This window comes from Salvelinus alpinus, chromosome 9 (assembly GCF_045679555.1).
Source record: "Salvelinus alpinus chromosome 9, SLU_Salpinus.1, whole genome shotgun sequence".
NCBI classification, from domain to species: domain Eukaryota; kingdom Metazoa; phylum Chordata; class Actinopteri; order Salmoniformes; family Salmonidae; genus Salvelinus; species Salvelinus alpinus.
This window is the reverse complement of record NC_092094.1, coordinates 66,414,785-66,428,065: the sequence shown is the minus strand read 5'-3', so window position 1 is coordinate 66,428,065 and position 13,281 is coordinate 66,414,785. Positions and strand designations below refer to the sequence as shown.

Below are 13,281 nucleotides of genomic sequence, written 5' to 3'. Positions count from 1 at the left end.
TTATGTTAGGTCCTCATCTGGCTATGCCATATGGCTATGGGCTACACTAGTTAATTTAGCAGACAAGATCTTCGAATTCCATGGCATTATTTTATATTATTTTATAGCATGAAGAATACAATTGAACAAAGCTGATTAAATTGAAAGGATATTTTCTCCAAACGATTTGAGGCAGTGCGCACATGCAGCTATTCTGTGTTCAGCGTTAAACAAATAAATAGGTACTCCTACAGTATATGCTTAATTTAGAGTTATTAATGTAACTTTAGTTGTTCTACAAACGATGGGCTATATGTTTAGATGTTTAATACATTGTAAGGCTGCATGATGCTTTGAAAAAAGTTGCATGAAAGGCATGAGCTCTGCTTTGTTTTTTTGCGCAGGCCGTACACACTTCATCAGTCTCTCATTCACAATTTGACAAGCAATTGATAATGTCTTGAATTTCCCGGCGGCATCCCCTTTGTGTGGCCCGTAATGCCCCCTAAACAAATCTATGTCTTTTGTGGCCAGTGGCCGTTGTGCCCTTGGGCTGAATATAATATTGATCATTTCTTTCTCCCTGAGTGCTGCATGCTCCGAAGCACCTCTCACTCACATGGCTTTCCTTCACATGATCGGGTCTTTCTCACAGGCTACTTTCTCACAGGCTTTCTCACAAGACTACAGCCTTGAGTCTTCTTGGGTATGACGCCACAAACTTGCACACCTGTATTTGCGGAGTTATTCACATTTTTCTCTGCAGATCTTCTCAATCTCTGTCAGGTTGGATGCAGAGCGTCGCTGCAGAGCTATTTTCAGGTCTCTCCAGAAATGTTCGATCAGGTTCAAGTCCGGGCTCTGGCTGGGCCACTCAAGGACATTCAGAGACTTGTCCCGAAGCCACTCCTGCGTTGTCTTGGCTGTGTGATAAGGGTCATTGTCCTGTTGGAAAGTGAACCTTCGCTCCAGTCTGAGGTCCTGAGCACTCGAGCAGGTTTTCATCAGGATCTCTTTGTACTTTGCTAAGTTTATATTTTCCTTGAACCTGACTAATCTCCCAGTCCCTGCCGCTGAAAAACATCCCCACAGCATGATGCTGCCATCACCATGGTTCACCGTAGGGATGGTGCCAGGTTTCCTCCAGACGTGACGCTTGGCATTCAGGCCAAAATATGTTCAATCTTGGTTTCATCAGACCAGAGAATCTTGTTTCTCATGGTCTGAGAGTCTTCAGGTGCCTTTTGGCAAACTCCAAGCGGGCTGTCATGTGCCTTTTACTGAGGAGTGGCTTCCATCTGGCCACTTTACTATAAAGGCCTGATTGGTGGAGTGCTGCAGATATGGTTGTCCTTCTGCAAGGTTCTCCCATCTCCACAGAGGAACTCTGGAGCTCTGTCAGAGTGACCATTAGGTTCTTGGTTACCTGGTTAATCTCTAGGAGACAGAACGCGTCTCCTTCCTGAGCGCGTATGACCTCCTTCCTGGAAGTATGACGGCTGCGTGGTCCCATGGTGTTTATACGTGCGTACTATTGTTTGTACAGATGAACGTGGTACCTTCAGGTGCTTGTGGAGGTCTAGTTTTTTTTCCTGAGGTCTTGGCTGATTTCTTTAGATTTTCCCATGATGTCAAGCAAAGAGGCACTGAGTTTGAAGGTAGGCCTTGAAATACATCCACAGGTACACCTCCAATTGACTCAAATGATGTCAATTAGCCTATCAGAAGCTTCTAAAGCCATGACATCATTTTCGGGAATTTTCCAAGCTGTTTAAAGGCACAGTCAACTTAGTGTATGTAAACTTCTGACCCACTGGAATTGTGATACAGTGAATTATAAGTGGAATAATCTGTCTGTAAACAATTGTTGGAAAAATTACTTGTGTCATGCACAAAGTAGATGTCCTAACTGACTTGGCAAAACTATAGTTTGTTAACAAGTAATTTGTGGAGTGTTTGAAAAATGAGTTTAAATGACTCCAACCTAAGTGTATGTAAACTTTCGACTTCAACTGTAGTAGGCCTAGCCTATAGAAAGCTGTTGGGATACTCCTCTTTTTAATAGAGGCCACCACTCTGTTCTGCTCTAATGAAGTGTTTGATTAGATTTTTGATTAGATTTGCATTGACATCAGAGTGATTAGAGGGACAACCGACTGGTGAGTACCAGGCAGTTAGCAAGTCGGGTAAGCTACTAATGACCATCAGCAGCATCAGAGCTTGGAGAAGACTAATTACCGATTTTAAACAGTGACATGGAATTTGACTGCCTTCATGACTTGTGACCGCCGGTGTGGCAGTAATATGGTCACCATAACAGCTCTAGGCGTGGTTCAGAAAACCAGTCCGTATCTGGTGTGACCACCATTTGCCTCATGCAGCGCAAAACATCTCCTTCGCATAGAGTTGATCAGGCTGTTGATTGTGGCCTGTGGAATGTTGTCCCACTCCTCTTCAATGGCTGTGCGAAATGTATGGATATTGGCGGGAACTGGAACAATCTGTCGTACAAGTCGATCCAGAGTATCCCAAACACGCTCAATGGGTGACGTGTGGTGAGTATGCAGGCCATGGAAGAACTGCAACATTTTCTGTTTCCAGGAATTGCGTACAGATCCTTGTGACATGGGGTTGTGCATTATCATTCTGAAACATGAGGTGATGGTGGCGGATGAATGTCACGACAATGGGCCTCAGAATCTCATCACGGTACCTCTGTGCATTCAAATTGCCATCGATAAAATGCAATTGTGTTCATTGTCCGTAGTTTATGCCTGACCATACCATAACCCCACCACCACCATGGGGCAACGCTGTACATAACGTTGACATCAGCAAACCGTTTTCCCACACGACGCCATACAGGCTGTCTCCCAGCTGCCCGGTACAGTTGAAACCGGGATTAATCCATGAAGACCACACTTCTCCAGCATGCCAGTGGCCATCGAAAGTGGTTGAGAATGGTAGAGAAATTAACATTAAATTCTCTGGCAACAGCTCTGGCATGCCAATTGCACGCTCCCTCAAAGCTTGAGACATCTGTGGCATTGTGTTGTGTGGCAAAATTTAGAGTGGCATTTTATTGTCCCCAGCTGTTTAATCAGCTTCTTGATATGCCACACCTTTCAGGTGGATGGATTATCTTGGCAAAGGAGAAATGCTCACTAACAGGGATGTAAACAAATTTATGCACAACATTTTAGAGAAATAAGCTTTTTGTGCGTATAGTACATTTCTGGGATTTTTTTTTTCAGCTCATGAAACACTTTACATGTTGCATTTATTTTTTTGTTTTGTATAGTTTGGGACACTTCTCTCCATCAGGTTATGACAACTTCTCATTGAGAGGGGATCAATGCAATGGTAGCAATTAATGGTTAAAGCCACACTGACACAGGTTGACCCAATGTGAATATAGGCTTTTTTGTTGATTTGATTCCTAACGTCATCTGTCCTTGTCTTGTGCCTCCTTACCAAACTGCATCCAATTAACTGTTTTGAGGAGAGAGTATGCAAGAAATCAAGTTTCCCCCTATGATTCAAGCCTTTCACACACTGTCTGGGCATGATGGTAATTAATCAGTGTTTCTCATAACATTCATAATTTTTCTAGACATAGCACGAGTAGCAAATCAGTGTCCTGGTGTTCCAGTCCATTGCCATTTTAGTTTTACCTCCATTGTACAGTCTTGTCTTGGTGCTTATTCTGTGTTTTTGTTCATTGTCAAGCACAAACACAGAGTTGGCTAGCTACTACAGCACATAGTAGGCCAATAGAGGCTTGCTAGTCAATAGCTGGTTAGGAACTTTGGACCAGCCATGAAATAGGCCATACACAGCATTCACTGTTGAAGATTAACTTTAGTTTATATGGTCCAAGTGTTTGTTATTGCCTATTACACATTGGGTGGGTCTAATCCTGAATGCTGATTGGTTAAAACCGCATTCCAGTCAGTGTCTATACCACAACTTACCACCAGCTAACTCTAATGACATTAAAATGCCTATTTACACCGTTCCATCTGACTGCGCAATCCACTGTCTCATCTACCCAGCCAGGCATTTTATAAACTTAATCTCCACTATAAAAAGCATTTCTTTTCGACTAACATTTCGTTTTCAACAGCGGAGATTTGTATAAACCTTACTATTTTATCTGTCTCTTTGACATTTGCAACATTGTTTCAATATTCAAATTCGATCTCCTGCTGTCCCATAGTAATGAACGTGTTGGGAGTCTGGACGAGAGAGAAAGGCAGGCAGCGTTTCTCAGCCAGTCGAAATCATGAATCAGCTGGTATCATTTTTATGGATATATACAAAGAAATGTCAATTGACAAAAGGTCAAATGAAATGAAGTGCAGCTAGTTTGCAGTCTTTCCAGATTCACTTTGAAGTGATTGTGTTAGCTGTGTTGTTGGCTGGCTCCTCTGAACGTGTCCTGACGAGTGAGAACATTGTTATGGATGTATCCAAATAAATGTCACTAGAAAACAGCCTGAACAAATGCAGATACGTCTACTTTGCTGTTATTCTGCCTGCACTTTTTGACGTGAATAATTTAGATGTAGTTGACGAGCTAACAGTACGGCCAACAATGCAGTTTTAATTAAAAAAAGAAAAATATCAATAATTCAATAATTAAGGAGCAACAATAAAATAACGGTAGCGAGGCTATATGTGGAAGGATGAAATAGTATGAATAAATTCATCAAAATAACGTTTTTAATGAAAATACGTAAATCATTATTTGAATATGTTGGCAACCCGTTGTATAAAAGTAAAAATGCCCTCAAAGCCGGTGTTTGGATGATATATTGGCACGGTTTGCCCCTTGACTTCGTCTAAGGTCTAACAACACCCGTGCCAATATATCCTCCCAACACTGGCTTCTTGGGCATTATGACTTAACCGAGCACCACACTAAATACTCATGCACACACTGAGACTGAAAAGAGTGCACTGTGTCAGACAGACATTGGCAATATTGGTTGCATGTAGCTAGCTATTCCAATAGCCAGTGGTGTAAAGTACTTAAGTAAAAATACTTTAAAATACTATTAAGTCGTTTTTTTGGGTATCTGTACTTTAATTTATTATTTACATTTTTGCCAACATTTACTTCACTACATTCCTAGGGGAAATAATGTAATTTGTACGCCATACATTTTTTGACAGGAAAATGGTCCAATTCATCCCTGGTCTTCCCTACTGCCTCTGCTCTGGCAGACTCATTAAACACAATTACTTCGTTTGTAAATGATGTCTGAGTATCTTTACTTTTATTCATGTATGATAATTGAGTACTTTTTCCACCACTGCCAATAGCCGGCTAAACTCAACTCTACGATTTAAACATGGAGCTGGGCGGAAACTAGTGTGGGCTGACTGGAGTTCCAACGTCACAAAATGACGTTTTTATAAAAAAACGACTGATTACAGCACACAAAGAACAGCACGCAATTACACTGAACAATGTCATATGTAATTGGAGGGTGCTGAAATCAGTCGTTTTTTAATAAAAACTGAATCGGAGCTCCAGTAAACACACACTAGTTGCTTGCCCAACTCCATCGTAAATCGCGGAGTTGAATTTAATCGGCTATGATTCCAACAGTCACAGATAGAACAATTAGAAATCTTTGATACAGTGGCTGACATTAGTTTGCTTGACTAAACTTTACTTTGCTAGCTAGCAAAAAACCCTGCCCTAAAGTTACTTGGATTTATGTCAAATAATGTGAACATGTAAGATATAAACACATTACCTAATGTCCAATTCTGTATTCGCTGTCTTGTTATGAAGTGGCCAAAGTGCACTGCTAGCACAGTCAGTATCTGCCTCTGGTTACACGTTGAAAAATGACAGCTCTGGAATTTCTACTAGCTAAGCTAGTTCTGACTCGTATAATGCATTTCGAATGAATTTGCTGACCAAATAAAAAAATGCAATCTCTATTCTATGGAATCATTATTATAACACACAAAAAAGAGTTGTATCAAAAAAGATATTTTGCAGAGGATGAAAAGAAGCCTTTTGTAGACCGGCAAAAGCAACACCGGCTATGGACTTTGAGGTCCGAAAAGGACCCCAGAAGCATCTACCGGAAGATTTGGGTTTACACCGTATAGCACAACCACGAAGTCAAAATTGGCTGTTGTAAAAATTGATAAAAACAAAGATTAGGGTTACGCATAATCTTAGCAGTGTGGTTAATCACATTTTAATATTTATTGGTTTACTTTGGGACTGTGGTAACTTGTGACGACCGATTATTTGCTGTAAAAATTTTAACGTTAACGGATTTCAAATAAAGTAAGCTATTTCCCAATTTTGAGCTGACTTTGACAGCAATTGATGTAACGTTAGCAAGCTTACTAGTTAATTATTGGGAAAACTTCCCACTACTGCTTATGGAAACTTAGTTAGCTGCTAACTTTCGACAACAACACATTAAAATGAAAGTAAACTAACGTTAGTGAATACATTTAGCTATCTCTGTGCCATTCATTTGACTCGATTTTGCATGAATACAATTGCAGTAAGTTAGCTAGCTATGTTTCAAACATTGCTAGTGTTGGAAAGATGTCTGTATCAAAATGTCAGCGCCTGTGATTGATTAATCTAACAAACTCTGACCATAGCTTGCAGAATACATGACATACTGTTACAAGAGCATTGTCTCAGTAATATGTATTTTATAGCTGTCAATGCATTGTGAGATTGAATGATGTGTCTACTGCGTTAATGATGGCAAGCCCCTTTGGTCTCTGTCTTGGGCTGTTTCCAGAGAACCTGAGTGTGGAAGATGAACAACATGTCCCCTGAGGTTGCACTGAACCGCATCTCTCCTGAGCTGCGCCCCTTGTTGTGCAGTGTGGTGCGGAATGGTCGAGTGGGCCTTGACTCCACCAACTGCCTGCGCGTCACAGACCTCAAGACTGGGTGAGTTCCTCTGCTCAATGACAGTCTGTGACCCTTTGATATTAAACTATGTGGTGCATTTCAATAGTTTAAAGTGATTTCTCTTCCTTATATCCTCTCTTTCATGTGCACTAATTTGAAAAAATATGATAGGTGAAAGCAATATGACGGATGTGTGAATTCACTTTTACCTGTCTAGTTCTGATGAAGAAGAGTGGGTCTGGTGTCCCCAGTTCATTTTTATGTAGAAGGACGTTCTACTCCAAAATGAATGAAAATCGAATTATGCTGACACCATCTAAAATATAATTTCCACCTCCAGAAAGAGCCCAATAACATATTGGTAAAATTATTTTAACATATTGGACCATATTATCAGGTATGCGGTTAGCAATAAACATTATCACCTGTAGCCCAACTGATGCAACATAGTGGCTATAGATAAATAGGCTGAAGCATGGGGTTGCTCATCTTTCAAGTCAAATACACATATTTAGCAGATGTTATTGCGGGTGTAGGAACACAAGCGTTTCGCTATCTCCAACCGTGCAGTAGTATCTAACAATTCACAACAATACACACAAATCTAAAAGTAAAAGAATGTAATTAAGAAATATATAAATATTAAGACGAGCAATGTCGGAGTGGAATTGACTAAAATACAGTAGAATACAATATATACAGTGGGGAGAACAAGTATTTGATACACTGACGATTTCAAAACTTTTACAATCAGTCTACAAGTTTAGCATTTCCTGCAGGGAAATTTCCTAACCTATGTGACAATCAGTGTTAATCTGAGTTTAGCATACTAAATATAAATAGTAAGTATAAAGCTATATATATACAGTGGGGAGAACAAGTATTTGATACACTGCCGATTTTGCAGGTTTTCCTACTTACAAAGCATGTAGAGGTCTGTCATTTTGATCATAGGTACACTTCAACTGTGAGAGACGGAATCTAAAACAAAAATCCAGAAAATCACATTGTATGATTTTTAAGTAATTAATTGGCATTTTATTGCATGACATAAGTATTTGATACATCAGAAAAGCAGAACTTAATATTTGGTACAGAAACCTTAGTTTGCAATTACAGAGATCATACGTTTCCTGTAGTTCTTGACCAGGTTTGCACACACTGCAGCAGGGATTTTGGCCCACTCCTCCATACAGACCTTCTCCAGATCCTTCAGGTTTCGGGGCTGTCGCTGGGCAATACGGACTTTCGGCTCCCTCCAAAGATTTTCTATTGGGTTCAGGTCTGGAGACTGGCTAGGCCACTCCAGGACCTTGAGATGCTTCTTACGGAGCCACTCCTTAGTTGCCCTGGCTGTGTGTTTCGGGTCGTTGTCATGCTGGAAGACCCAGCCACCACCCATCTTCAATGCTCTTACTGAGGGAAGGAGGTTGTTGGTCAAGATCTCGCGATACATGGCCCCATCCATCCTCTCCTCAATACGGTGCAGTCGTCCTGTCCCCTTTGCAGAAAAGCATCCCCAAAGAATGATGTTTCCACCTCCATGCTTCACGGTTGGGATGGTGTTCTTGGGGTTGTACTCATCCTTCTTCTTCCTCCAAACACGGCGAGTGGAGTTTAGACCAAAAAGCTCTATTTTTGTCTCATCAGACCACATGACCTTCTCCCATTCCTCCTCTGGATCATCCAGATGGTCATTGGCAAACTTCAGACGGGCCTGGACATGCGCTGGCTTGAGCAGGGGGACCTTGCGTGCGCTGCAGGATTTTAATCCATGACGGCGTAGTGTGTTACTAATGGTTTTCTTTGAGACTGTGGTCCCAGCTCTCTTCAGGTCATTGACCAGGTCCTGCCGTGTAGTTCTGGGCTGATCCCTCACATTCCTCATGATCATTGATGCCCCACGAGGTGAGATCTTGCATGGAGCCCCAGACCGAGGGTGATTGACCGTCATCTTGAACTTCTTCCATTTTCTAATAATTGTGCCAACAGTTGTTGCCTTCTCACCAAGCTGCTTGCCTATTGTCCTGTAGCCCATCCCAGCCTTGTACAGGTCTACAATTTATCCCTGATGTCCTTACACAGCTCTCTGGTCTTGGCCATTGTGGAGAGGTTGGAGTCTGTTTGATTGAGTGTGTGGACAGGTGTCTTTTATACAGGTAACGAGTTCAAACAGGTGCAGTTAATACAGGTAATGAGTGGAGAACAGGAGGGCTTCTTAAAGAAAAACTAACAGGTCTGTGAGAGCCGGAATTCTTACTGGTTGGTAGGTGATCAAATACTTATGTCATGCAATAAAATGCAAATTCATTACTTAAAAATCATACAATGTGATTTTCTGGATTTTTGTTTTAGATTCCGTCTCTCACAGTTGAAGTGTACCTATGATAAAAATGACAGACCTCTACATGCTTTGTAAGTAGGAAAACCTGCAAAATCGGCAGTGTATCAAATACTTGTTCTCCCCACTGTATATATATATATATATATATATATATATATATATATATATATATATGAAATGAATAAAGCAGTATGTAAACATTATTTAAAGTGACTAGTGTTCCATTATTAAAGTGATCAGTGATTCCATGTACATAGGGCAGCAGCCTCTAAAGTGCAGGGTTGAGTAACCAGGTGATGGCTATTTAACAGTCTGATGGTCTTGAGATTGAAGCTGTTTTTCAGTCTCTAGGTCCCAGCTTTGAATCAATTGTACTGACCTCGCCTTCTGGATGATAGCGGGGTGAACAGGCCGTGGCTCAGGTGGTTGATGTCCTGCATGATATTGTTGGCCTTCCTGTGACATCGGGTGATGTAGGTGTCCTAGAGGGCAGGTAGTGTGCCCCCGGTGATGTGTTGGGCAGACCGCACCACCCTCTGGAGAGCCCTGCTCTTATGGGCGGTGTAGTTGCCGTACCAGGCGGTGATACAGTCCGGCAGGATTCTCTCAGTTGTGCATCTGTAAAAATGTGTGTAGCCCTCCTGTGATGTGTACACCGAGGAACTTGAAGCTTTGTGGATAGGGGTGTACTCCCTCTACTGTCTCCTGAAGTCCACGATCAGCTCCTTCGTTTTGTTGAGGTAGAGGTTATTATAATGGCACCACTCTGCCAGGGCCCTCACCTCCTCCCTGTAGGCTGTCTCGTCATTGTTGGTAATCAGGCCAACTACTGTTGTGTCATCTGCAAACTTGATAATTGAGTTGGAAGCGTGCGTGGCCACGCAGTGAACAGAGAGTACAGGAGGGGGCTGAGCATGCACCCTTGTGGGACCCTTGTGTTGAGGATCAGCATAGTGGAGGTGTTGTTTCCTACCTTCTCCACTTGGGGGTGGCCCGGCAGGAAGTTCAGGACCCAGTTGCACAGGGCGGGGTTCAGACCCATAGCCCCGAGCTTAATGATGAGCTTGGAGGGTACTATGGTGTTGAAGGCTGAGCTATAGTCAATGAACAGCATTTTTACATAGGTATTCCTCTTGTCCAGATAGGATAGGGCAGTGTTGATGGCGATTGTATGGTCTGGATCTATTGGGGTGGTATGCAAATTGCAGTGGGTCTAGGGTGTCAGGTAGAGGTGGAGGGGAGATGATCCTTAACTAGCCTCTCTAAGCACTTCATGGTGACAGAAGTGAGTGCTACGGGGCAACAGTCATTTAGTTAAGTTACCTTTGCTTTCTTGGGTACAGGAACAATGGTATACATCTTGAAGCAAGTGGGGACAGCAGACTGGGGTAGGGAGAGATTGAATATGTCCGTAAACACTCCAGCCAGCTGCTCTGCGCATTCTCTGAGGACGCGGCTTGGGATGCCATCTGGGCCGGTAACCTTCCGAGGGTTAACACGTTGCCCATGGAGAAGGAGAGCCCACAGTCCTTGCGAGCGGGCTGCGTCGGTGGCACTGTGTTATCCACAAAGCGGGCAAAGAAGGTGTTAAGTTTGTCCGGGAGCAAGACGTAGGTGTCCGTGACGTGGCTGGTTTTCCGTAGACCCATCCATATACAGTGCATTCGGAAAGTATTCAGACACTTTTCCCGTTTCCACATTTTGTTACGTTACAGCCTAATTCTAAAATGGTTTAAATACATTTCCCTCATCAGTGTACACACTATAGCCCATAATGACAAATCGAAAACAAGTTTTTAGAAAGTTTAACAAATGTATTAAAAATAAAACACAGAAATATCTTATTTACATAAGTATTCAGACCCTTTGCTATGAGACTCAAAATTGAGCTCAGGTGCGTCCTGTTTCCATTGATCATCCTTGAGATGTTTCTACAACTTGATTGGAGTACACCTGTGGTAAATTCAATCGATTGGACATGATTTGGAAAGGCACACACCTGTCTATGTAAGGTCCCACACCAAGGAAGGAATGGCGCCGACCGTGAGGGCTGCCTCGCTTATAGTTCTTAAGAAACTTTGCAATTGACAGTGCATGTCAAAGCAAAAACCAAGCCATGAGGTCGAAGGAATTGTCCGTAGAGCTCCGATAGAGGATTTTGTCAAGGCACAGATCTGGGGAAGGGTACCAAAAGATGTCTGCAGCATTGAAGGTCCCCAAGAACACAGTTGCCTCCATTCTTAAATGGAAGAAGTTTGGAACCACCAAGACTCTTCCTAGAGCTGGCTGCCCGGCCAAGCTGAGCAATCAGGGGAGAAGGGCCTTAGTCAGTTAGGTGACCAAGAATCCGATGGTCACTTTGACAGAGCTCCAGAGTTCCTCTATGGTTGTCCTTCGGTAAGGTTCTCCCATCTCTGCAGCACTCCACCAGAAGCCACCCCTCAGTAAAAGGCACATGATAGCCCACTTGGAGTTTGCCAAACGGCACCTAAAGGACTCAGACCATGAGAAATAAGATTCTCTGGTCTGATGAAACCAAGATTGAACTCTTTGACCTGAATGCCAAGCCTCACGTCTGGAGGAAACCTGGCATCATCCCTACTGTGAAGCATGGTGGTGGCAGCATCATGCTGTGGGGACTGTTTTGATCGAGGGAAAGATGAATGGAGCAAAGTACAGAGAGATCCTGAATGAAAACCTGCTCCAGAGTGCTCAGGACCTCAGACTGGGGGTGAAGGTTCATCTTCCAACAAGACAACGACCCTAAGCACACAGCCAAGACAACGCAGGAGAGGCTTCTGGACAAGTCTCTGAATGTCCTTGAGTGGCCCAGCCAGAATCCGGACATGACCCCGATCGAACATCTCTGGAGAGACCTGAAAAAAGCTGTGCAGCGATGCTCTCCATCCAACCTGACAAAGCTTGAGACGATCTGCAGAGAAGAATGAGAGAAACTCCCATACAGGTGTGCCAAGCTTGTAGCTTCATACTCAAGAAGACTTGAGGCTGTAATCGCTGCCAAAGTCCTTCAACAAAGTACTGAGTAAATGAGGTATTGTGTGTTGATTGATGAGTGTAAAACATTGTTTGTTAAATCAATTTTAGAATAAGGCTGTAACGTAACAAAATGTGGAAAAAGTCAAGGGGTCTGAATACTTTCAAAACGTACTGTACGTCTCGTGTCTGAGCCGTTGAATTGCGACTCCACTTTGTCTCTGTACTGACGTTTTGCCTGTTTGATTGCCTTACGGAGGGAATAACTACACTATTTATATCCGACTTTATTCCCATGAACCTTGCCGTGGTTAAACACTGTGGTTCGCACTTTCAGTTTTGGCAAGTCAGTTAAGAACTAATTCTTATTTACAATGACGGCCTCCCGGGGAACAGTGGGTTAGCTGCCTTCTTCAGGGGCAGAACGATAGATTTTTACCTTGTTTGCTCGAGGATTCGATCCAGCAACTTTTCGGGTACTAGCCCAATGCTCTAACCACTAGGCCACCTGCCACCATCTATCCATGGTTTTTGGTTTGGGTATGTTTTAATAGTCACAGTGGGAACATCATCCCCTATACTATTCCTGATGAACTCAGTCACCTTGTCTGTGTAGACTTCAATGTAATTCTGACGCAACCCGGAACATATCCCAGTCCGCGTGATCAAAACAATCTTGAAGCATGGATTCGGATTGGTCAGACCAGTGTTGAATAGTCCATAGCACGGGTACTTACTGTTTGACTTTCTGCCTATAGGAAGGGAGGAGCAGAATGGAGTCATGATCTGGTTTGACGAACGGAGGGTGGGGGAGGGCCTTGTAGTCATCCCGGAAGGGGGAGTAACAGTGGTCGAGAGTTTTTGAAGCGCGATTACTACAGTCAATGTGTTGTCAGAACTTGGGTATCGTTCTCCTCAAATTTGCTTTGTTGAAATCCTCAGCTACAATAAATGCAGCCTCAGGATATGTGGTATCCAGTTTGCATAAAGTCCAGTGAAGTTCTTTGAGGGCCGTCGTGGTATCAGCTTGAGGGGGAACATACACGGCTGTGACTAT

General features: G+C 42.9%; 2 protein-coding genes across 5 annotated transcripts in view; one reads left to right on the top strand and one right to left on the bottom strand.

The window, feature by feature from the left end:
* Nucleotides 1–6,020, bottom strand: part of rbks (ribokinase) — a 70,848-nt gene extending 64,828 nt beyond the window's left edge. Inside the window, exon 1 of one of the 3 annotated variants that reach the window (XM_071326990.1) lies at nt 5,748–6,020. The gene's annotated coding sequence lies outside the window, so the exon portion shown is untranslated. The remainder of the gene's footprint in view (nt 1–5,747) is intronic. The other 2 variants (XM_071326992.1, XM_071326991.1) reach the window with 2 other exon arrangements.
* A 39-nt stretch (nt 6,021–6,059) lies between these two features.
* The window catches only part of babam2 (BRISC and BRCA1 A complex member 2), a 195,792-nt gene continuing 188,570 nt past the window's right edge, over nt 6,060–13,281 (top strand). Inside the window, exons 1-2 of one of the 2 annotated variants that reach the window (XM_071326989.1) lie at nt 6,060–6,295; nt 6,771–6,925. In XM_071326989.1, coding sequence (XP_071183090.1) covers nt 6,789–6,925 — 137 coding nt within the window. In that variant the 5' untranslated portion in view covers nt 6,060–6,295; nt 6,771–6,788. The remainder of the gene's footprint in view (nt 6,296–6,770; nt 6,926–13,281) is intronic. The other variant, XM_071326988.1, reaches the window with a different exon arrangement.